The following is a 26,704-nucleotide window of genomic DNA, read 5'->3' on the forward strand; positions in this document are numbered from 1 at the left end:
TTGCAGAGCAACTATAAAAACACATCTTGAGGGTAAAGGGGCGTACCAAGCAATTTGACAGTGGCTCAAAAGGAGGCTCCATATGTTTTGGGAGAATGACACTGAGGTCCCACCTGGGGTTGGGTCTCTAATAGGAGAGTAGTATGCAGAAAGGCTTTGAGGAAAATGGATACTGTTTGATAATGAGAAGACTGAGCAAAACTGCACCAGAATGTGACATGCCAACGTTACTACAAGGTGGACCTTGAGAATTAAACGCTAGGCCAGTCTGAAGCTCAGCACGTAGTCGAGGACTCTCAATCTCAGGGTCTATACTCAGTCTAGATTGTCAAGTTGTCCATATGGAAAATCTTTTCCATTTAGAGGAGTAGGATTTCCTAGTAATGACTTCCTGCTCTGGATGAGAATTTCTTGAATCTGTATAGAGCAGTGTCTGTCTGTAGCCAACATCCAAGCCATTAAGTGCAATGATTGTGGGTCGTGATGCAATAAACTAACCATGATTCTGAGATTATGACTGGACAGGCTGGGAGATATACTGGAGGCCAGCTGGATATTTGCAATGGGTCTGACAGATAGAACTGCCTTGGCCAGGGAGAAAGCTGTCTAGACAAACATGCTAGTTTGATAAAATTCAGCCTTGGACACTGGAAAGCATGTTTTATTATTTTGTTTGTTACCATACCTGTTTTTTCCCCCTCTTACTTAGTATCACTTACATCTCTTTTCTTTACTATAAACCATCTCAGTGCTGTTATACTGAAGTAAAGTGTCAGTCCTCAGCTAAACTAACAGGCTGGTGTGTGCACTGTCTCTTTGGAAGCAGCGAACTTAAAAATTTCTGGGACTGTCCAGTGAGAGGGACTGGACACTGCAGAGACACATCACTGGAGAACTCTGGAACTGGGGTCCACTGACCGCTATGTGCAAGGCAACGTTAAGACTGGCAGCGTCTCAAGAAGTTAGCTGATGAGGCAGGGAACTGACACAGATTAAAGCTCCAGCAAAGCTCTCTCTTGTGAGGCAAGGAGGTACAACACAGTAGCTTACGGTTCTGGGTGCCCTGAGGACAGCGTCACCCCAGGTTGTTGCTGGTTCCTGGAACATGCCAAAACAACAGGATTATCCCGATGACACCATGTCCACAGCCTGATGGCTTCTTGGCAGAAAGGGGATAAATGAATACCTTCTTGTTTGTTTATAACAGTGCACTGAGGAGGGGTTGTTTGTGAAGGTCTCCGCTGAGGAATTCTGCAGAACAGACAGAAATCCTACACAGGCCAAGCTCATGGCCCTGAGCTCCAGGACATTTACACAGTTTCAAGTCATCCTGGGACCAGGTTCCCTGCATCTGCAGATGGTTCAACCTGTCCCTGAGGTGTCTGTGAGGAGTGTTGTTGCCAAGGAAGGGTCACAGCATTCTTCAGCTGCAGCCATGAATTCAGCTACCACAGGACCTGAGGTGGACCTGTGGCTCTTGTTCAAGTGGTGCCTAGATAGTGAGTGATCTGCCATAGAATTAGGGACTGCACATGAAGCCTGGCAATTGGAATCACATATGCACATGCTGACAAGTAGCCTACTAGTCCTAAGCAAGCATGTACCATTGTCATCAGATCAGATTTTAGGCAATTTGTCACGGATTGAAGAGACTAGAACCTGTCCTCTGGGTGGTAGGCTCTTGCCAACTGAAAGTCTATGACAGAATCCCTATGGGCTATCATCTGTGATGAGTTGAGAGACAATTTCTCAAAGTTCACTAGGAGGCCTAGCTGAGGAAACACGAAGAGGACATACTCCAGGGCTGTTGCAGTCTCCTGTTGAGACCTGCCGCTGATCAGCCAGTCTTCTAGGTAAGGATAGATGTGAATGCCCTGTCTTCTTAAACATGCTGCTACCACTGCCAGGCATTTTGTGAATACTCCTGATGGCATGGAAAGTACTGGTAATGGGTGGACCCTATTATGAATCTTAGATATGTCCTGTGGGCTGCCTGGATAGCATATGGAAGTACACAACCTGCAAGTCAAGCAACATAAAACCATTCTTGAGCCTGAAGAGATGGGAAGATGGAAGAAAGTGTTACCATCCTGAACCTGAGGCTGTGCATGTATTTGCGGGTCTAATATAGGACGAAGATCCCCTTTCTTTTTGGGACAAGGAAATGCCATGAGTAGAAAGAAGCCTCTTCCTCCCAAATTCTGCTGGCACTTAGATGAAGCAATGAAGCCACTTCTGTTTGTAACAGGCTCTTGTGACAAGGATTCCTGAAGAGGGTGGGGGAAGAGGGGATGGTAGGAGCTACAGAGTGAAATCGGATAAGGCTCTCTAGCACCAATCTGTCCAAAAGGCATGGCAGACCATGCCTTGTGAAATGGGGAAAAGCGGATTCAGAAGGTTGCATGCTCTTAATTGGCTCTGTTGTTGTTCCTAAAAGCCTTATTAAATTTGCTAACAAGCCACAGGAGCAAGGTACATCACTGAGGAGAAGGAGGAAGATTGTGTTTCCGGCTTCATCTGGGCTTCTCCTTGGGAGGCTAATCAGGCTGTTTGGCACAGCATAGTGGCTTCCTCTGTCTCATCGGGGTCTGGTAACTATGTGGTTTGAAATAAGGGGCTGGGGTATTGTCAGGTTCCCTCCCCACTCTGAACTCTAGGGTACAGATGTGGGGACCTGCATGAAAGACCCCCTAAGCTTATTTTTACCTGCTTAGGTTAAAAACTTTCCCAAGGCACAAATTTCACCTTGTCCTTGAACAGTATGCTGCCACCACCAAGTGATTTAGACAAAGAACAGGGGAAGGACCACTTGGAGTTCCTATTTCCCCAAAATATCCCCCCAAACCCTTACACCCACTTTGCTGGGGAGGCTGGAGAACAAACAAGATAAGCACAAACCAGTGTTGGATTTTTAAGACCCAAAAAACCCAGTCAGATTCTTAAAAAACAGAACTTTATTTGAAGAACAAAAAAAAGATGAGAACAACGCTGTAAGATCAGAATGGAAGATAATCTTACAGACCGTCAGATTCAAAACACAGAGAATCCCTCTAGGCAAAACCTTAAGTTACAAAAAAGACACAAAAACAGGAATACACATTTCCTCCAGCACAGCGAATTTCACAAGCCAAAAACAAAGAAAACCTTACGCATTTGCTTACTTTTACTAACTTTACAGGAGTTGGAGGGCTTGCATCCTTGATCTGTTCCCGGCAAAGGTATCACACAGACAGACAAAAGCCTTTTCCCCCCTCCAGATTTGAAAGTATCTTGTCCCCTCATTGGTCATTTTGGGTCAGGTGCCAGCCAGTTTACCTGAGCTTCTTAACCCTTTACAGGTAAAAGGACTTTGCCTCTGGCCAGAAGTGATTTTATAGCACTGTATACAGAAAGGTGGTTACCCTTCCCTTTATATTTATGACAGGTATAGATCCCTGTGGAGTGCCAGGAAGCCTCTGTGCCCTTTAAGAAATGTAGCGTGTTATTTGTGTGCTCACTGAATAACTCCATCTCTTCAAAGGGCAGGTGGTTTATTGTGACTTTCACTTCTCTGGGAATGCCAATGCTTGAAACCATGAATCCCATCGCATTGTCACTGCTGTGGCGATGGAGCTAGTCAGTGTTTGAAACATCCATTGCAGCTTAGAGGGCGTTTTAGGCACTTACTGATCCTCTTCAACGAAATCCTTGAATACTTCTCAGGTGGGAGCTTTGATAGAAAGGCCGTTACTTCATCCCAATTCAGGAAATTATTATTTGGCCAGAAGAGTCTGACAATTTACACCTGCAGCTGAAAGGAGGTATAGCAGTAGGATTTCTCCCCAAACAGGTTGAACTTTGTTGGGTCCTTGTCCTTTGGGATGCTTTTGCTGGATGTAGATTTCTCCTGCACTACTGAGATGACAAAGAGGTGGGCGTACAAGCACTCAAACATTTTTTTAGGGACTTAATACCATTTTCCCACCCTTTCTGCAGCAGATGGTATAATGGCAGGTGTTTGCCACAGGGCCTGTGCAGGGTACCCATTTGTTGGAAGGCTGATCCTGGGTGGGCCTGACATTGCTAGTACTTCAGGTATCAGGTTTATTAGACCCATCAGGAATGATTAAGAGGGCTGACAGCTGAGTGGGAAAATATTCTTCAAGCATGTGAAAGGTTTTCCAGAAAGCACAAGGCGGCACAGGATGCATGCATAGCCCCAACAGACACAGCTGTTCAAAAGACTCCAACCTTGCTTGCATGAGGCACATGTGCACCTACACTGGGATCTGTATGGACATCATCTCAAAGACTAACATGGAAATACTTGGGCTAAGTCCAAACATCTATGTTAAAAAGGTTTCTGGCTAGGATTTTATTTTCTTTTTATGATAATGAAAATGTCTGATGTATATTTCTATTTCTCCTGTACATAACTTAAAAGTATTAATTTTCTTGGTTCTCCCCCAAGAATAGTTATGAAAATTGTTATAATTCTAGTTACTTGTGTGTATGCTTGTAAACTGCTTGTAAAAACAAAAAATATACACAAAGTTTAATGACCCTTATATGAACCAACTAGGACTATAATGTATCCTTATAGATTGGTTGCAGCAGGAAATCAGCCCCCACCAATTCAACACCCAGCCAGGAGAATATGACACACCTTCTGGGACAAGGGGAATATGGAGAGATTCACTGCTGCAGAGTTTATAAACTCTGCTAGAGAGAAACTCTGAGTGCATTCTTGGTGTGAAAGCCAGGCCCTATTGAAGTAAACGTCTAAACTCCCATGGTCTTCTGGAGCTTATAAAAATCACTGAGTGCGCCAGCCTCAGCCCCTCCTTACAGGACACAGATAATCGCAGAAGACCTAGCGAGAGATGCTGGGGCTGGGACCAGGGAAACCCACTGGGTCAGGGCAGACTGTGGCGCTTATCAATCCTGCCCGTTCATGGTGTCTCTCTTTCTCTAGTCCTAGATGCCAAGAGGTGCCTGAGCATGGTGAATGTGTCTGCTCCTGCACAACTTTAAAGCCCCATGTGAGTCACAGCAAAGTATCCTGAGGTGAGTGCTCATGCAGTCGACCAGAGACCCTGGGAGACTGGTTAAATTCTGATAAAGTTAGAGGTGGGTGGAGGGGGTGTCAAAACTGACTTTATAATGGAAAGCCAATCAAACTTTAACCATGAGGGAACACACTCTTTCACTAATATCCTTGTGTTTGATGATCACGTGAACCAGAACCAGTACAGGAGGAAAGGAAATCTGAGAGGTCTTTAATCCTCCATTACTGTGGCAGAATCCTAAAACCACTAACCATTTCCCATAGTCCATTATGAAATTTTGATTCTGCCCTTCCCTCTGTTATCTCACTGTTCTATCACTACCAGTGACTGATTTTTCAGCTACGGAATTTCTCTGCACCTGAATTTAAACTTTCTTGGCTGCTGCTAAAACCCATTACTTGTCTTGTCATGTTTGACTAATGAAGACAACTGCTTTATTTCGTCTCTAGAACACCCCTTTACATGCTCATAAAATATTTCTCCATGCAGCTGTCAGCCCTTGTAATCATTCCTTATGTGTCTTATTTTTCTGGCTTTTAAGTATTTTAGCTGTCCTTTCCTGAACTGTCTCCAATTTGTCTGTATTTGTACTGTAATATTATGTCCAAAAGGGACCACAGTATTTCAGCTGTGATCTCACTGGTGCAAGAATTAAAGGGTGAGAATAAATACATCCATAGTTTTAGAGGCAACAACTTTCTTCTTGCATATGAAATATATTACTGCATATGCCTTTTTAATGACAGTAAAATAATAAAATTGTTCACAAAGTGCCCTTCCTGCCTATGCTATACAACATAGAAAAGCCAATATAAAATACAGTAGATGCTGGGCCAGAATCTCTCTCTCCACCCCCGCCAGCTGCTTTTCACTTAACAAAACTTGCAAGTTCTTGTTCAATGAGGACTTCCCTTTTAAATGTCCACAATTTTCTATTATCCATTAATTTAATCTCTTTTCTACTATTTTTTCCAAGTCATAAATATACTAAATATTGGTATGCCCTCTTTTAATCTATATATGACACCACATAGATGCTACTCTCCAAGCAGATAATGAACCAAACCCCAATTGCTCTCAGTGGACTAGAGTGTGCAATCAAACTGGTTTTATTTAAATTGAGATTATTCCAGTGTACACCCATGCAACAGTACAGAATTAGGTACTGTGTTTGGTTTTCTAACCAGATTTGTAACCAATTTACAATAATTCTAACCAACCCACATTTCTCAATTTTTCCTATAAGAATATCATATAATTCCCTTTATCAGTAGCTATCTCACCTTGTTACTGTCACCTCATTGTCACCTTGTTCAAACTCACATCCCATGGAAGGTCTAATTCAGCAGTTCTCAAACTTTTGTACTAGTGACCCCCTTCAGACAGCAAGTCTCTGAGTGTGACCCCCCCTTATAAATTAAAAACACTTTTTTATATTTAACACTATTAGAAAAGCTGGAGGCAAAGCGGGGTTTGAGGTGGAGGCTGACAGCTCACGACCCCCATGTTATATCCTCAAAACCCCCTGAGGGGTCATGACCCCTAGTTTGAGAACCGCTGGTCTAATTAGTTCAGTACTTGGATATGAAACTCATAAGAAACTCCTCAGTGCTGCAGGAGGTATTGAGTTTCATCATTATGAAATCAAAGTAATAAGTTTCATAGCAATATTTGACTTGAAATTTTGGCTCAGTTCGAACCAGAAACTCAACCCACTCATCCAAAACTCAGGGATCACGAAATCATGTGAATGAAACCTAACATTGCTAAGACAAATGCCGCTTCCCATCTTTCTCCACCAAGTGATCAAGACTCCAATTTCTGTTGGAAGTTGATCCAATTAAATATATTAACTAACCCATTTTCTCTCTTTAATATCCTGGGACTGACACAAATACAACTATATTAATATCCCAATATCATGTTTTCATAACCATGCAAACACAGCGCTTGAGTTTCAACAATGGTCTTTGACAGTAGCAGTCACAAAATGCATGCTGCTCCAAATAATTAAATTCTTATTTCTGTTTGCAGGAAAAAAGCCTCTCACTTCCCCAGTACTGTACATGAAATCTCGAACTGAAGACACTGAATAAATATCCTCTCAGCTCAACTAAAAATTAAATCTTCAGGATGGGCAAACAGCTGAGTAAGTACATAAAAAGGAAACTAAACCATTTTTGGAGTGGCTTTGGTTATTCAAGCTTCACGAACCAAGTTAGATTGAATGAAACATTGTAGTAATTCTAAGAATGTCATATGGGGGCCTAGAGATTATTTTATAGTTTAAATTATGTGTATTTCTAAGAAAGACAGTCTCAAGATATTCAATTATTTTATACCTAAAAAGGGCTTAACTAAGCTTTTATTTGCTATTAACTCAACATACCTCAAAATTGCTTTCTATGCCAAATAAATTCAGCATATGGTTTCCTAACAGGTTAGATTCCAGAGAACACTTGCTTTGACTTTTAAAAATATTTTTTTCTAACTGTCAAATATATGCAATGCTGAACACAGAATGTCTTTTTCCTATATACAAGAAACAGGCTCAGCATAATAAAGTGTATTGAAACTATGCCAAGAAAAATCAGCCTTTTACAATCCGACTGGCAAACTCTCAAACCACAGCTAAATTTTAAACCACCAAGGAGTCATGTTTAAGATATACAGAATGGTACTCTAGCAAAAAAGCTAAAGAATAAAAGTTGCTTGTTTTATTCCCATGAAACTGATGAGAGGGGGAAGTTGCAGTATACATTCTAGAAGAGGGTACACTGTAAGAGATTGATCCTTCTGCCTAAATCAAGAACAACAGATTATGGACATCTTTTGTGGTGAAAATAAAGAATATAAGCCATTTACAGTGGCATTTTGAGAGCCTTTTGGCTATATAAACTCCTAGAAACTACTCAGACTTGAAGGCTCTGGAATGACAAATCTGAAAAGATGGTCTCCCAAATCTCTTGAGAATATTATCCCAAGGTCGTTAGTGAACTTCATGATCACCTTACAAAGAATTTCTTATTTTGTTTTTGTTATTGTAAGTGAATATTTACACCCTATTTTTCTATTTTTATTGGAAATATGTCAATAAAAATGCTGTAGACCCTTTGAAAAGTCTTGCTCCAGAGTCATGAACTTTCCCTAGCCAAGATGGGGGTACAGAAATCCTTTAAAATATACAGACTTTAAAAAAAAAACAAAAAACACAAAATGGTACTTTTGTCACTGCATTAGTAAGAAGTATTCTTGAGAAATAATGTCATCCCATGGGTATGATATTCCACTTACAAAATGTTTTAAATGAACATTTTTGAGATACAAAGAAGATTTTTTTCTATATTGTTGATACTTTGTAAATCACATTTGACTCTTGTTCGACAGGCCACTGATAAAGGAAACAAACACCACAATCTGTAACTTTGGTTGTACTCAAAAGATTTGGAAAATATCACTATCATATGCAGCCCTTTTAATAAGTACTGAACTCTAATCATTTTAATGAGTTTAACACAATATGTCAACAGGCAAAACAGCTGTGAATGTAATAATGTCGGATACTTGTTTTTTCCTGCTAAACAATATATACTTTACCACTTTTAAAATATGTTTTAGTTAAATTATTACAGTATTTTTAAAATGCACTACACTTCTCATAGTATCTTCTTAGTTTATTGAAAATATCCAAGAGCTGACAAACCCAGAAAAGGTAGGGAGAAAGAAAGAAAGAGACAGAGAGAAAAAGACCAATGAACGGTTCTATATATCATCTGTGTTTAAACACTTCTACAGAACTTCATGAGTTAAAGAGACAAGGTGAAATCCTAGCTCCACTGAAGTCAATGGGAATTTTGTCATTAACTTCAACAGGGGGGCAAGATTTCACTGACAGTGAGAAGCCTTCTGTCCGAATATCCTGGTTTTTATGTCAGGTTTCAGAGTAGCAGCCACGTAAGTCTATATTTGCAAAAAGAACAGCTTATGCTCAAATAAATTTGTTAGTCTCTAAGGTGCCACAAATACTCTTGGTTTTTATGTGTAACTCGTGTAGGGTGACCAGATGTCCCGTTTTTTGGGACTTTTTCTTATATAGGCACCTATTAGAATCATAGAATATCAGGGTTGGAAGGGATCTCAGGAGGTCATCTAGTCCAACCCCCTGCTCAAAGCAGGACCAACCCCATCTAAATTATCCCAGCCAGGGCTTTGTCAAGCCTGACCTTAAAAATATCTAAGTAAGGAGATTCCACCACCTCCCTAGGTAACGCATTCCAGTGTTTCACCACCCTCCGAGTGAAAAAGTTTTTCCTAATATCCAACCTAAATCTCCCCCACTGCAACTTGAGACCATTACTCCTCGTTCTGTGTCATCTGCTACCACTGAGAACAGTCTAGAGCCATCCTCTTTGGAACCCCCTTTCAGGTAGTTGAAAGCAGCTATTAAATCCCCCCTCATTCTTCTCCTCCTCAGACTAAACAATCCCAGTTCCCTCACCCTCTCCTCATAAGTCATGTGTTCCAGCCCCCTAATCATTTTTGTTGCCCTCCGCTGGACTCTTTCCAATTTTTCCACATCCTTCTTGTAGTGTGGGGCCCAAAACCGGACACAGTACTCCAGATGAGGCCTCGCCAATGTCGAATAGAGGGGAACGATCACGTTCCTCGATCTGCTGGCAATGCCCCTACGTATACATCCCAAAATGCCATTGGCCTTCTTGGCAACAAGGGTACACTATTACCCCCCACCCTTTGTCCTGTTTCTTCACGGTTGCTATCTGGTCACCATACTCAGGTGAGTAGTGTTAACTTGTGTAATTACTTTTTGTTTAAAGCTCTAGCTGCTTGGTGTTCGTAACTGAGATATGGTTAGCAATGGCATCTGTTGCTCTTTGAGCATTCACAGCCTCAGCTGCTCTCAGGAGACAAACTTTTAGTCTTTTGTTGAAAGGTCAGTTCAGCATCATGGCTTCTACAGTCCCCAGCTAATTTGCTTCATTTTCTCTGGCTGTGAATCTGTCAGTCTTAAAACTTAAGGAAAGGCAAAAGTTCTGCACATGCTAAACGAGTTCATGAATGCAAATATCATACCTTGATTCTAAATTCCAGCTGGTTGTTAATTGTGTACATCATTTCTGTCCTTTCCATTTTTCGAGCCCCTTCGTTGCATAAACGGACCAACTAGAAAGAAAAAGGAAAAAAGTGTTCCTACTTTAATGTATTTAGATATTGCATTACTAGTTTTTCCTTTACATGGCAACTTTTCTGTGGAAATGCATACCACTGAAGAAGCAAGAAAATCAAAGAAACTGATTTTTTTTTTTTTTTTTTTACAGTAAACCACAAAGAGGATTGATTATTCCACACAGAACAGTACAAGTGGCACAAAGTATCTAACTCAAAAGGACCGCAGATCTTCAGTCCAAAAAACTTAATGGGCACCCTGAGAGAACATAAACTCTAACTCTGGCAAGTTAAGTGAGTTGTATAGTTGTGACCCAATGTTATATGCTGCCCTTATAACTGCAGACATGCAAATTGTTTATTGAAGGACCAAGGCAAACGTTATGATGCTCTTTTGGCAAGCTAAGGAAGGTAGTATTTTACAAAACTATTCACTCATGCTTTAGAATGTGATTTGAAAATTTGTCATATTCCTCTAGAGCCCCACCCACCCCACAAAAAAAAAAAAGGGAGGAAGATCAGGCATCCAGATATGTTAAATGGAAAAAATAAAATATACTCCTTAACCCCTTCCATGGGCTCTCCAAAAGTCAATGGGCCCCTTCTTGTTTCTCAATTCCTGGAAGGGGAGAGAGATATGTCTGAGCAACAGCATACTCCATTGATTCACTCAGTTCCCCAGATCCTTCCAGTACCACAGCAATTCAATGAAAAGGATAGCTAATGTACTGAATGCTAACACCATGACTCCTGCTAATCCCTGTCAGTGTTGAGTGGTGGAGAGTAGGATGAAAGTAGGAACACAAATCAATTGAGTCTGTCTGGATAGCCTTCTCTAGGCTAACTTGCAGCATCAAAAGTCTAGAAAGGACAAATGAGCCTTCCAGCTTTTCAAATAGGAAAAAAAGCTCACTTTTTATTTTGCTATAATTGTTGTTGGGGAGATAGGAAGCAGCATGTTAGCAAGTTAGGCTGTTACATTTTTAGTGGATTTTATATAGGAGACAAATTAAACTATTTTGTTGCACACGACTAGGCAATGAATTCAGTGCAACAGCTGAGTATTTGAAGACGATGGGGACAAAGCCCTTATACACTAAGCTCTAGATATCCTTCCCTGAGAAAAAAAAAATTGTAAAACATTTGTTCTACAGGAGGATTTTTATGAGTCAGGGATAAAAGTCATGCTTATTGGGTATAGTTAAGCAGCATCCAGAGAAAGAGGTATGAACAATATCAGTCAGGCAAATTCTCCTCCCCCTTCTCCTATTCAGTCTGAATACTCTGTACACTACAAGAAGTTCCCACAATAAAATTCAAGTGTGTTGGCCGCAGTATTGTGTTACTGCAGCAGTTCAGAATTTTTTCTGAGAAACAGAATCATTTAAATGTGAAGCTGATCTGTCAGTGACTGTTCCTGAATAAAGCAATTTGACATTTTCATCCTTCATTACTCTTCCACTTTAAGAGAAAAATTGTCAATTTCCATGCATAAATAATTTAAATGAGCCAGGAATGCTCAGAGCCTAAGGCAGTGTCTAGCCCTAACATATAGGGAACCTTATTTCCAATAGGGGTATGCCCAATCCATCAAATTTAATGACATTCATTTGTGTACTGTAGGGTCTCAAATTCTAAGATCTCAGAGGCTAGTTTCTAGATTTCCATTTCAAACTGTCTCTCTCTTTATTTCAAAAAGCTTTTGAGGCCAACAGTTTTCATTGTGAAGTTGGAAGTTGTCACCAATGCCAAATTCTAAAACCTCATTATCAGCTTTAAAAGAAACCCATTGGAGGTTATTACAGAATTAATTATGGGCAATATTTATGATTTGGGTATTAATGGATTGCTCCTCTATTGTTGCGTGTACTCAATACTTGTTCCAAGCTGAAAAGAGATTTTCAACACAGCTCTTATTGACTGAAATGGTTTAATTTCATTAAAAAAAAAATCCTTAAATGTTGTTAGGAGCTCCAGTTTTCTAACTCTAGAAAATCCATGGCAGTTTCCAGGCTTTGGGTGTTGTACCACTTTCCTTTTTTTGGACAATGACGGGAGAATAGAACCAAGTTGTCCAATTTCATTATGAAATGCATGATCAAGAAAATAATGAAGGAGGTAAATAATACATCAAATAAGTGGTGCTATATATAATAAAAATAAGGGGCCAAAGCCATTTGGAAAAACAGAAGTGAGCATGTCTCAGATTGGCATATTGAATTGGCCAAAGCACACTGCACAACTGAGGAGGAAAAGAGTCTAAACAGAAGCAGGTTGGCTGTGTAGGATTTGCTTTTTTAAAAACATACCTTGCTCACTTCTTTTAAGGCTCGTTTGCAGATCTCATATTTTGGTGAATCTTTAGGGGTTTTCTGGCAGATGGTCTGAAATAAAAGTCAATCAATTCACAAAACTGAAATCTGTATATTGTTAAATCTAAAATCAGATGAATACAGAATTACAGTACAATTAAAGAAATTAAACATGGAGGGGCAACATAGAAGCATATTTTCCTACCAGCCAGAACTCAGTGCACATGGGGTGTGTACCTACTTATGTGCTCTTCAGGGAGTGCAGCATGCCGATACCAATTTATGGTCTAATGCTGAGGGAGGGGGTAAGCCACGGACCTGCCTGCTTGGAGCACCATGTCCTCCCAAAGGCCCTGGAGAGAGCAGAGCCTGTGCTCCCTTTCAATTGTCTCTGGCCCTTAAGACGACCATGGAAAGTGGGGAGGGAGGGAAGCTCTTTGCACCCTTTATTCCTACTGTATAAAAGGTTCAACATAATCCAGTCACTAATGTTCAAAGCACTGTGGAACTTTTGCTGAAAGCTGGCTAACCACGTGAGTTGGTCATGAAAATAAAGTTCGGCCAAAATAAACCCTTGTATCAATATGTTCCTAACAATGAAGGGGCTAAATTATGTTTTTGGTAGAGTTACACAAATATTGTAAGACCTTTAATGTGAAACCATTCTTCAGGTGAAATTATGTTTTTACAGTCTGAATGTAAGAAGAGAATCATACTTTTCATATTACAATTTAAGTGAAACAATGCAAACTCACTATAAAGAAAAAATTTCAACATAAAGTTTAGAAATTATCTCCTAGAAAAAACTGTTTTGTAATTTTCCATTCTGTTCAGCTTGTTAGATGCTTTCATACCTGAAGAACAGAAGTATCCTGAATTTAAATAGTTTGGATTTTTTCTTTTTTTAAACAAACACAGGGATTTACTGAACAGTAGAGTAGGGCCCATGTGGCCAGGATGTCTAAACTAGCAACTGTAGATATATATAAAGGACTATTATTTAATCAACCACTGTGAAGTATTGAACACATCCCCATAGTTATAGCAGTATTCATGATTACAGAGGAGACTGACCTGTACAAGTCCTGATCTGGGTCCTACTAAAGCCAGAATTCAGGTGTGGATTTTAATCCATGTAATTGGCAGCAGTGCAGATCACATTCAGTCCTGGCATCCAAACCAAAATGCCACAGACTTCATGAGTATGTATGTTTCCATCAGATTTCCACCTCTGCTTCCTAGCAAGCTCCCTCACTGTAGGCTCTCCCAATCACTGCAGCTGTCTGTTGGGAGAGAGATCCCCACACACCCCACCATAACAGGCTGGTTACTAGCTATGGATGTAAATGAGGTTTCCCTCTAGTGGCTTCCCCGCCGCATTGAGGGCAGAGGAGAAATTACTAAAATTGTTGGCTACGGATCAGATTGTGACCCCCTTAATTTTCACAGTGCCAAAAGGACTATTCCTGTGAGAAAAGTGGGGTACACAGTCTGGCCCTAAAGGAGGAGTCCTTTAGTCTGCATGCAGAAAGCCTATGTTTTGAACTGAAGGACCAGGTTCTAGGCCCAATTCTGTATGTATGCAACTTCTATGGTAGTTGTGTCTTAACTTTGACTTCGACATACAGTTTCATTAGAGACTGGTGCCCAACTGTTTGACCTGATCTTCTACACAGTTCCTTGGTCAGTGCAAGTGCAAATAAATGCCACTACCCACTTCACAATTTTCTCTTTGTTGTTGACAGACCAGATTATACAGCCACGGCTCCAGTCTAAACAAAGTAAGGTGAGAATGGGCCAATAACTAAAAAAAGAAAGGTTGCTTAATTTCCAAGGACACAATATACAGATAAAAAAACAAAAATCTCTGTTCTCACATCCATCAGCAACGGAAGGCGTGTAACCCTCTGCATTGGAAGAATGAGGAAAGAGATCATAGGTAAGTTCCTGCAGTCTTCATGGGACTCAATCCGTGACAGCATTTCTTTGAAGGCTGGATTTGTAGCTCTGAAGAAAAAAAAAGAAACCACAGGTTTTTAAAAGATTGCTTTAATTTAGAAATGTGAATTTCTCTTTTCAAATAGCAGTGATGTCACTAAATCAGAGGAAGAGCAGTCTCAGGGAATCTTATCCTTTTAGTGTTCGACAGTTATATTTAGAAATATTATACAAATATAACTGATATTTAGATACATCAGTGCACGCATACACACAAAAATCAACAAAATGCAATATATGATACAAAGGGAAAAGTATAAAAGCATTGCTATGAAGAAACTAGTAAAACTGTGCTTGTCAATGAAGACAATTTAGCACATGATTGCAAATAGGATTGGACTCTACAGCCAAGTATATTTTCACCCTCAATTACATCAATGGAATTAAACATGTGCTTTAAAATAAGCATGTGCTTAAATGATTTGCTGAACTGGAGCCCAGATGTTATGCTTTAAGAAATCCTGATTGCTGCTGTTAAGGGGATGATTTAAAAACATGCATTTTAAGCATAATTTCTTACAGTAGTTTCTGGAGCGTTCGCTGTTGGTAGACTTCATTAGTACAGTATTTCACATATGGGTCAAATGTTGATGCAGTATGCTTTTCAACAATATCACTAATATCCTCTATGAAGATATTGTTCTGATGCCTTGCTTCAAGTTCTTTAAAGAACCTGCAAAGGAAGAGAAGAAATTACCAATTTCACTAAACATAATTCATAATGGTTTGTCTCTTGTAGCATTTCAAACTTTACCTGACATGATATGGGATCATTTCACAGAACTTTTAACCACATAAACAAACAAGGGGCAATACAGGGACAATCTGAGAAATTTGGGGACTCTGTAGGGAGGAAAAGATTAACTGATGTGAGATCTTCATCCCGTGGGCTCAACTGTCCATGTATTTTTTGCACAATATATGTAAAAGAAATGTGGCGCAACCCATCAGACTCCAGCAGAAGCAAAGCTGGTCAAGTTATTTTTCACAAACAGTTAAAACAGAAAGAGTACTACTAATAGGGTTGCAACGGTACTTTTCAACAATACGGCTGAAAAGGAAGTGAAACTACTTGAAACACAACATCTATGGTTCTATGAGTACTGAATCTTTTCTCCTTGTAGTAATGGACGTGCAATAGCATAGCTGCAACAATAACTGGAAAACTCCACATCAACTTAAAAGTCAATTACAAAACTAAAAAGAAAAAAATTAAATTAAATTGCTGGTTGATATGCTGAATGACCTGGTAGAGTTCCCACCCCGCTCCAAATAGAGCACACGCTACCTGCTCTATACCATTCAGCATACCATTGAAGTCAAACCCAGAAAGGAGATACTGAAGCCTAAAACTTAGGTTGACCTAAGCTACGTCACTCACCGGCATGAAAAATTCACACCAGAGACACAGTTAAACCAACCTAAGCCCTGGTATAGATACTACAGGGTTGACAGAAGAATTCTTCCATCAACCTAGCCACCACTTCTTGAGGGAAGGGATTTACTAGAGTGATGGTAAAACCCCATCTGTCGCTGTAGCAAGTGTCTACACTACAGTACTGTAGTTACTGACAAAGCTGCTGTGATAAATGAAGGGGGTTGGGGGTAACTCCCTTTTATGGACTCCCAACCAGCCAGTAGCTATAAAATCCCTCTTAATAGCTGTTCTCTAATTGCTCTACCTGTAAAGGGTTAAAAAGTCTCACTGCTATGCATAGGTAAAAGGAAGCGAGTGGGAACCTGGCCAAAAGAAACAAGGGAAGGTCTAGAACTTTTTAAAATTGAAACAAGACTCCCCTTTTGTCTGTCTGTTGTTGTTCTCCTGGGGCGAGGTGGACAGGGCAACAGCTATGCTGTAAGACGCTTGGACCAGATATGAAAAATCATCAGTATCATACCTAGAAACTACTAATTTAAAACCCCAGACATGTAAGTAGATCAGGAAATGTCTAGGAAGACGCAATTAGATTTATCCCTTTTATTTCATTATGGCTTGTGGATTCCTCTGTGCTAACCCCAGGTGCTTCTGTTTTGCTTGTAACCTTTAAGATGGACCTCAACAAAGCTATTCTTGGTGCTTAATTCTTATAGTGGCTCTTTTAAAATCTAGCAATAGCCTGAGTTCCCAGATGTATTTTCTTTCAATAAGATTTATTTTTTTAAGAACAGGATTTGGATTTGTGTGTCTTAAGAGGTTTGTGCACATGTTTAATTTACAACCCCCGCCCCTTCTCAGCTCTTCCCAGAAGGGGTGGTGGTGTGAAAGGGCTTGAGGGTACGCCATAGGAAGGAATTCCCAAGTGTGCCTTCCTGGGTTCTCAAAGGAGTTCTGCACTTGCGTGGTGGCAGCATCTACCAATCCAAGGTCAGAGAAAAGCTGTAACCTTGGGAGTTTAATACAAGTCAGGAGTGGCCAGTATTGATTTTTAGAATCCTTGTGGGCCCTCACCTTCTGCACTCAAAGTGCCAGAGTGGGGAATTAGCCTTGACAGCTGCTGAAGAATATGGTTATAAACATATATTCAGCGTCGACTCCCTTGCAGTTTTTCTCTATTGATAGCGCAGTCTTTCCTGGCTGTAATGACACGTCTCCAATTCTAAGAGGCATAATCTCACTGGAAAGCCTCTAACTCCTGCCCCTCTCATTTCAAAGGATGAGATAATATAATATAAATCAATGACAATGTACATTAAGTATTGTCCATGTGATTTGGAGAAGAGTAGTGGCTGGCAAAGAACACCAGTCTGCAGTTCTATCTCCTACTACATATGCTGACTTACTCATTGTGAACCAGTGGTTTGCCAAAAGAGTCTCTGGAGGCCTTCAGAATTCTATTAATCAAGCAGGGCAAGTTTTCAAGTTGGGTCATCTACTATGTTATGAACTACAACATTCAGATTTAAAGTACAGACCAACCTAGGTGCTATCATGATCCACGGATATCGAACCCAGGTCCGCAGGGTTTACAGGAGTGGCCAAGCTCCAACCCTGTACCTGTCAGCTTGCTGACAACTGCTTATCTGGGACCCATGAAACCCAGCCCCAGTTTGTGGCTCCACCCCTGAGGTCCTACTGATGGAGTCCCAGAGCAGCCAGCTGGACCAACAGGAAGCTATCTAAACAACTGGGCTCCACCCTGCTCCTGCTCCACATGTTGACTTCCTGGCATCCTGACCAAGGTTGACTCTTGGCATCCGACTTGTGGTTCCTGACCTCCAGTTTGTCTCCTGCCTCAGACTCCCTCGTATCCTGACCAGGCCTATCAGTCCTGACTCATGGTTCTGATCTCAAGTTTATCTCCTGCTTCTGATCTCCCAGTATCCTGACCCAGCTGACTCTTGACTCCTGTCTTGTGACTGTGGACTCTGGCTCTGACACCACTAGGTCTGGCTGCCTACAACCCAACTATGACAGTTGCAGGCAGTGACTAGAAACCATTTCCACCATTTTTGTAGTTGGTAGAAACTCCTATATAAAATTAATCAGCAATATGCTAAGAAATGATGAACTATGACATTTCTTCCCATTTCATATTCTGGCATGCTGAAAAGATCATAGAAGATTAGGATTGGAAGAGACCTCAGGAGGTCATCTAGTCCAACCCCACGCTCAAAGCAGGAGCAACCCCAACTAAATCACCCCAGCCAGGGCTTTGTCAAGCTGGGCCTTAAAAACCTCCAAGGATGGATATTCCACCACCTCCCTAGGTAACCCATTCCAGTGCTTTACACCCTCCTAGTAAAACTGGTTTTCCTAATTCCAACTTAGACCTCTCCCACTACAACTTGAGACCACTGCTCCTTGTACTGTCATCTGCCACCACTGAGAACAGCTTAGCTCCATTCTCTTTGGAACCCAACCCCCCCTCAGGTAGTTGAAGGCTGCTAGATGTTTGAACAAGAAAATTATCCTTACGTTTTAAAAATTAAATCATATTTTTGGCATCAGGTGCTCAGTCCATAATCCTTTCAGGGAACAGTAAAAATCTAGGGTAGGAATGTTTTAGAAGATAAGGGAAAATCACACTTATTTAAAAACAAAAAAACAACCTACCTAGAGCAGCAGGCTATTCTTATACAGAGTGCTATGAATCAAGATTTGGATCAACAGGTTCCCTTTGTGCATCCAGCTTACTATAGCTTATCAGTAAACCAGCTACTTCAATAAATCCTTTAGGTTTGAAGATTAAAAATTAGTTCTGATCAATCACAAGAGCTGCTCATCACAAACTGTGTCTGGCCCTTTAATACCAGAAGACTTAAATAAAGTGTTGCTGTTTCCTTTAAATCTAAGAAATTTTTCTGATTAAACTTTGAACCCATTTAAACTAAAGTCAGACAAGACCTTGAAAGAGGGTCCAATTCTTTCACCATATCTTTGGTAATTCAAATAAATATCCGACCTGTAATTCGCTAATGTAAGTCAGGCTGCCTCTTTTTTAAGGGCTATATAAATTTATTTAGAAAATGCATCTTCATTGATTTCTTAGATCAAGGAACAACAGACTAAGCTTTAGTCAATCCTCACTCCCTAACAAGAAAGGAAGACTCTCTCCAAATGCTTGTTGCTTTAATTTGGCAGCTCTTTGTTAAGAGCCTTTCTACGTTTTAAGCTGATCATTAACCTTCAGTTAAGCATTACGCAGGAACAGTGCCTTGATATTTGTGCTGGCAATTTGCTCATGCTATGTTTTCCTGCTAATATGAACAGTTTTAACCCCTGATTTACCATCACAAATGCCATCACAGTTAATTGATATAATTCATATGAGCTAACTACTGTAGAGGCCAAATCATTTAGACAAACAAAATTCTCACAGACTTCAGTGGGAGCTTTGTACAAAGCAAACAGGAATTAGCTCCAGCTAGTAGCTGTGAGCGCCCTAGAAGGAACCAACACCTTAAATCAACCATTTCATTTTGGCAAACATTTCCTCTGAAATTAACCACAAGAGTTACTGAACAAGACTGAAATTTGAAGACACTTGGCAGTTGAGTATGCATTTACGTGGACGCTTGAGTCCTTTAACCAGGATAATTTAGGACTGGATCTGTCTCACATTAGGACACACTAAAGTAAATCGGATTGCTTCACAAGTGGTCAGTTTGTACTTCTATTTCTCCATGTGCTATTGATTAAAGGGGTCTCTAAATAGGGAGGTAGACAATCAGTACTTAAATTTCCTTATCCTATGTGCACTATTTAATATGAAAACTACAACTACAGCAAGAGAATATAACTCGGACATCTCTAGGTATAACTGGGTCCTAGACTGCTTGTTCTGTTTCCTTTGCTGTTGTAAATTAGGGCTCCATTCTTAGAAACATTGAGCATTGTTGCCAGGTGCTAAGCCTTCAATTCCCAACCAAAGTCACTGGCAAGTGGGGGTTCTCTGCACCTCACAGGAGTGCTCTTCACCTTGTAGGATTGAGCACTCAAAAGATCCTTTTCCATCCTCATGTTATTTAATGTCCTCCAATTCTTAATCCATAAAAAGCCATGAGAAACAGGCTTACTCTGTATGGATTCAGGGAGATGTGGGGCTCTTCTGGTGTCTCGGCCTTTTCTTCACTGGTTGTCTAGCTAAGTACAAACATTATTCGCTCTCCTCTGCTCCCTGCCCCCAAAGAAAATTTCAAACTGCCCACCAAAATTATTTCACTTATGTCTTTCTCCACCCATGTTCTTATTGTTTAAATTACAGCATATTTATTGTTTCACACAGGGGACTAGGATGCGCATCATGTTCTAACATGCTAATTTCTTCTACAAACAATGTAATAGTTTGGTGGACTTTTCAAAATCCTTCCACCAATTTCTGAGATCACCACTAAACAATGGGTCAGATCCTCAGCTGGTGTAAGTGAGCATACCTTATTGACTTTGATGGAGCCATAGTGATTCATACTAGCTGAGATCTGGCCTTAAAAAAAAAAAAAATAAATAAATCACAAGTCAATCTTATCACTAAGAAGGTTTTAAATTAGGGCTGTCAAGCAATTTAAAAAATTAATTGCAATTAACTGCTCAATTAATCGTTCTGTCAAACAATAACAGAATACCATTTATTTAAATATTTTTGGATGTTTTCTACATTTTCAAATATATTTATTTCAATTACAAACACAGAATACCAAGTGTACAGTGGTCACTTTATATTTATTTTTCATTACAAATATTTGCACTGTAAAAACAGAAGTGTGGTGGGGCAGTGCCCCACCCTCAGGCCAGACTGGGCTACAGCAGGCCAGAGCGGCTACATAGGCAGTCAATCAGAGAGGGCCTGCAGGGAGCCAATCAGGCTGAGCAAGAGGCAGCCAATCAGGGCCAGGCTAGGCCCTATTTGAAGGCTGCCCAGGTGAGAGGCAGTCAGTCTCTCCCACACTTTCAAGGGAGAAGGTTTATCTCCTGAGTGAAGGAGACCAGCACCCACAACAGCACAGTACTGGCCAGGCTTGGGGGAGCTGAGGCGAGCTCCAGCCCAATACCTGCTAGGCTGCAGGCCCTGATAGAAGGGCCCACAAGGTGCAAGGGGGCTGAAGGGGAAGCGGCCCAGGGAGGAGAGACGGACAAGGGGAGCGAAGGAGGTCAGGGAGGCTGCAACCAGAGGGTCCCTGGGCCAGGACCCAGAGCAGAGGGCGGGTCTGTGTCCCCTTCTTCCCCCTTGTACTATACCCGGCTGTTAGAAGTAGCCATAGTGGACTGCACCCGACCCCTGATAGAACGGGTTAGACTCTGGGGATGTGGTTGGCCACTGCGGCTGGGGTGAAGCGAAAAGACTGCTGTTAACCCTCCCGGAAGGGGGTGAGAATGGACTAGGGGGCACTGCCAGAGAGCAGCGTCCTGAAGAGGATGCCACAAGAAGGGAGCAACACAGATCCAGATGGGACACCACCAGTAGAGGGCACTCCACATGGCCTGAGCCAATTCCCAGAGGTTCCAACAGGAGGTGCCGCAGTGGTGAGTCCGCACCCCGTCACACAAAGAAATAGTATTTTTCAATTCATGTAATACAAGTACTGTAGTGCAATCTTGCTCATGAAAGTTGAACTTACATAATTCACATCTGTACAAAAAACCCTGCATTCGAAAATGCGTAAACTTTGGTGCCTACAAGTCCAATCAGTCCTCCTACCTGTTCAGCCAATCAAGTTTGTTTTCATTTGCAGAAGATAATGCTGCCTGTTTGTTGTTTACAATGTCACCTGAAAGTGAGAACAGGTGTTCACATGGCACTATTGTAGCCGGCAACACAAGATATTTACATGCCAGATGCGCTAAAGATTCATATGTTCCTTCATGCTTCAACCACAACTCCAGAGGACATGAATCCACGCTGAAGACGGTTCCGCTCGATAACAATCCAAAGCAGTAAGGACCAACATATGTTCATTTTCCATCATCTGAGTCAGATGCCACCAGCGGAAGGTTGATTTTTCTTTTTTTGGTGGTTTGGGTTCTGTAGTTTCCGCATCTTGGTGTTGCTCTTAAGACTTCTGAAAGCAAGCTCCACACCTCGTCCCTCAGATTTTTGAAGGCACTTCAGATTCTTAAATCATGGGTTGAATGATGTAGCTATCTTTAGAAATTTCACATTTCTTCTTTGCATTTTGTCAAATTTGCAGTGGAAGTGTTCTTAAAATGAAGATGTGCTGGGTCATCATCCAAGACTGCTATAACATAATATATGGCAGAATGTGGGAGAAAAACAGAGCAGGTGACATACAATTCTCCCCCAAGGAGTTCATTCACAAATGTAATTAATGCATTATTATTTTAACGAGCATCATCAGCATGGAAGCATGTCCACTGGAATGATGTCCGAGGCATGAATAGGTATGAGTCTTTAGCGTATCTGGCACGTAAATATCTTGTAACACCAGCTATAACAGTGCTATGTGAATGCCTGTTCTCACTTCCAGGTGACATTGTAAATAAGAAGTGGGCAGCATTATCTCCCATAAATGTAAACAAACTTGTTTCTCTTAGCAATAGGCTGAACAAGAAGTAGGACTGATTAGCGCCTACAAGTCCAAAGTTTTACATTGTTTGTTTTTGTTTGAGTGCAGTTCTGTAACAAAAAAATACATTTGTAAAAAGCACTTTCATGATCGAGATTGCACTAAGGTACTTGTATGAGGTGAATTGAAAAATACTATCTTTTTTACAGTGCAAGTATTTGAAAAAAATAAAGTGAGCACTGTACACTTTGTATTGTGTAACTGAAAATGTAAACCTAAATATTTTCAATTGGTATTCTCTTGTTTAACAGTGCGATTATTTGCAATTTTTGAATTAATCGTGCATTAACTGCGATTAATTGACAGCTCTATTTTAAATATTTATTTTTTAAGCTAGACAATAGGGATATTAGAGGCTTGATGTCAGTTTCCCATCTCAGTTATGCTGGTATAAATCTGTTGACTGCAATACTTATGCTGCATTTACACCAGCATAAGTATTGCAGTCAATAGGGTTACTCCAGATTTACACCAGCATAACTGAGATCATTATCTGCTCCTTCGTCTTAAGAGGCATTTAACACATTCTGATTATCTAAGCATTGTTCAATGAAACCTAGAGTTATATCATGCTTTATTATTATTTACTGACGTCCCTATTCAGCACTTCACATGTTTCAAAAGACTTTACAAATTTTCTAAATTCCTGTAAAGTATTAGCCCCACTTTACAGATCTGGAAAATGAGACAAGTGATTTGCCAACGGGAACATAGTAAATCTATTGCAGAGACAGGATAAGAATGTATGTCTTCATAATTCTTGATCTTGTACTCACTCCCCTAGTCCATTCTGCCTCATGCAATCAAAGCATTTACTCTTTGCTCACAAAGTCTCTCATTCTAAATGCAAAGTGTTAAATAATATATAGAGCACTGAAATGCTTTAGAAGCTACTCTGTTGCTGCTATAAGGATGCTAAGTTCCTTTTCTCCAATAAGAAGGAATACAGTCAGAAACCCACCAACAACAGTAACTTGGCCATTAATAGTGTACAGTCAAGTTGCTTTAACTAACATAAAAGATTTGCCAAAGTGCAGGATTAAAAAAAACCAAGACTTTAAAGGAAGTAACTGTTTTGCATTAGTTAGATAACCAAAATATAAATAAAGTGATAGTTTGTTTTGCCTGATGTCAATATGGGACTCACTATTCTTTTTGACACTGGAGTCCTCACAGTGGGGCGAAGTAGGGGAGGAAGAGGAAGGGAAGGGTGGGGCTACTTTTGCATCAAATTGCTCAGCTTATATCCATTTTGTTCTCATCAGTGTAAATGACTTTACAAAGTCTGTGTTTCTGAAAATGCCTAACAGGTTGACCAACCAAACCTGGAACTTCATTATTTCCCTAATGAATAAGTATGAACATCTCTCAGAGAAATCTTCAGTTAGACCAAGCAGTGACAGTTAACAGGAGTTTTTGCAGGGCAAACTGTTTAGAGAGCTCTGCTACTCCAACAGGACTAGAAAAGCTCTGAATCAATGTACTGCACCATGTATAACTGCACACCATTTATACCACATATACTGCATACCATTAGTTATGTTGTTAGTTATTGCTTCAAACCCTCATGCTAGCTTCCAGCATCTTTAAAAACTACAGAGAAGTACAGATAACATTTATTTCTGAAAAAGATTTATTTTCCTCATGCTGTAACCAAAAGGTCAGTAAGAACTCTGCACATTTCAGAGTGTTTTGTGGATTTTTATAACTTCATTTTAGTATGCATACAAGAAACTGAGTAGAGCACAGCACACGTCTGTTTTACATGACTTCATCTGGTTTATTGTTTAGCTTGAGCACACTTTAATACTACTTTCCCCTCCTTGTTACATTATAGTTGACAGCCCTCCAGGACTGTCCTGGAGTCTCCAGGAGTTAAAGATTAATCTTTAATTAAAGATTGTTATGTGATGAAACCTCCAGGTATATATCCATCCAAAACCGGCAACCCATTGCTACCTAAATGCAGTTGTCAGAAGCTACACCCACAAGTGACCAATTAGTTTTGTCTTCATGGTCTGTTGCTAACACGGTCTTAAACTTCTGAGTTTAAAGGCACACTTCCCTGCTACACACTTGTTACTGTAACAATTTGTTAAATTTGGCATTTAACCTCTGTACTTTAAAAACAGCTCACTCACTGGATTGACCTTGTACCCATTTACCTATATTTACCACAGTATTTACAATGATAGAAAACAGAAGCACGAAAGCTGGAAAGAAAAAAACAGAGAACATAAGCAGAAAGGCCATTGTTATTCCAGAGGAATGAACAGGATAAACTAAAGACTATTTCAGGACTCCTGGATGTGAGAGGTCACTAACCACCTATTTCAACTTGCTGCTTTACCAAACCACTTATATTCATCAGCAGGTGACTCTCCCAGGATGGACAAAAATCAATGATTTTTAAAAAACTTATTTAAATAGGTTTAGTTTTAAAAACTAAACCTCTTTAAAATTGACAACCTACATTAAGGCCTACACTATAATAATTTATTAAAATCACTTAAATAAAAATCAAGCAACACACACTTGCTCCCAAAGTTTTAAATAATCAAACCACAGAACTGTTGGAAGTCACTGGATAAAACACACGGAACCAGAGTTTGTTGAACCAGCTTTTGACAGCAGTAGCCTTTTCTGAAGGTGCAAAGAGTATTTTCTTCATTGAAATTTATTCAACTAGTTTAGTTCAATGACTAGTTCAGAGTTAAAAAAAAACAGAAAAGCCTGTTTTCCTTTTCTAATCGATGAATAAAAAACTAGGTGTGAAAGGGTGATATCTACTAGTTCTAAAATCTTGAAGGACACAGTGACCAGAAACAGTCAGTTGATTTCAATACAGATACTTCCTTTGTTTCATAAATTAGTTTTAAATGCAAAACATGTTTTGGTAAATGTCTTAAGTATCCAGCACACTTAAAATAGTTTTAATTTAAAATAAAATGCTATTTTGTGCATTTTAATTTAAATTTCCATCCAAATAGGGTTTGGCACAAATAACAAAACTTTATCATCAAGTAAAACATTAAGCTACACAACTGGCTGTATAAATGCAGTGTATCTTCCTGGTTAGCAAAAAAGCACCAAATTTAGGGGAAGGCTATATTTAGTTGCCAATCAAGTGTTATTGTTACCAACCAATGAAAGTTTCCATTTTTTTTTAAAAAGGAAAATAACTAAAGGACAAATGCAAAACATGATTAGGACTGATTTATTTAAATCAATCCACTTGGGACTCTCCTAATCTTAAACTTAAATTCTAGCCTCAATAAATCGAAACCACAGTCTAACCACCTCAACTGAAATAGTCTTGCTTCATAAAGTCACATTTGCAATGTATTTGCTTAAAAAAAAAATCCATAACATTCCCACCCTTTACACAGTGATGTTTGGTAGACAGAATCTTTAAAATACATAAAAATTATCCCATCTGGGTTTACATGTATTCCTGTTAATTGAATGCCTGGTATCAGAACAGTGAAAAAACATTTAAAGTATGCACAACTTTAAGGCTACTGGTATTTTACCAGCCAGTCTCAGAGAGCCTTTCCTTGAACAACAACATCCAAATTCTTACAGAACTTGCTAACTTAACTGCAGCTGAGGTCAAATTTTGGCCACTTTCCATACATGTACATTAGGGCTTGATACTCTGTGCACTAGTCAGGTATGCGTTGGCTCATTTAGGATCATACACTGAGGCAGCACAGAATCGGGTTAGTTCCCATAGACGCTCCCATAAGGCAGCTGTCTCAGGGACCCATCATACAAATACTTAGGGATGACTTTAGGGGGACTACTCAAGAATAAGCATTAACCTCATTATTAAATGTGTTTAAAAAAAAGTATGATTATGTAATTAAGCCACTGTATCACAATGCATATACAACATGCTTGGCCAATCTTAATTGTCACATTTCCTAATTTTTGAGTATTTGACTTTGCAACTAACATTCTTCTACTGTAGTTCTTGTAGATGAATTATACATAGAATCAAATCTTGTCACCTACACTGAAACTCCTACATAAATACATTCAAGGGCTGTTTTAATTTCACCAGCTCCATAAAATTTCACCAATTTTAGATTTTTACAGTAATAAAAACTAGTACACAGCATCAGAATATAGTAATTA

General features: G+C 39.9%; 1 protein-coding gene across 3 annotated transcripts in view; it reads right to left on the reverse strand.

Moving 5' to 3' along the window:
• ARHGEF26 (Rho guanine nucleotide exchange factor 26) overlaps window positions 1-26,704 on the reverse strand; it is a 115,074-nt gene that overhangs the window by 45,910 nt on the left and 42,460 nt on the right. For all 3 annotated transcript variants that reach the window (XM_073359637.1, XM_073359638.1, XM_073359636.1), the window contains exons 7-10: window positions 15,063-15,215; window positions 14,422-14,551; window positions 12,542-12,616; window positions 10,140-10,229 (exon numbers count right to left, since the gene is read on the reverse strand). In XM_073359637.1, the coding sequence (XP_073215738.1) occupies window positions 10,140-10,229; window positions 12,542-12,616; window positions 14,422-14,551; window positions 15,063-15,215 (448 nt within the window). The remainder of the gene's footprint in view (window positions 1-10,139; window positions 10,230-12,541; window positions 12,617-14,421; window positions 14,552-15,062; window positions 15,216-26,704) is intronic.

This window comes from Lepidochelys kempii, chromosome 9, assembly GCF_965140285.1.
Source record: "Lepidochelys kempii isolate rLepKem1 chromosome 9, rLepKem1.hap1, whole genome shotgun sequence".
NCBI classification, from domain to species: domain Eukaryota; kingdom Metazoa; phylum Chordata; order Testudines; family Cheloniidae; genus Lepidochelys; species Lepidochelys kempii.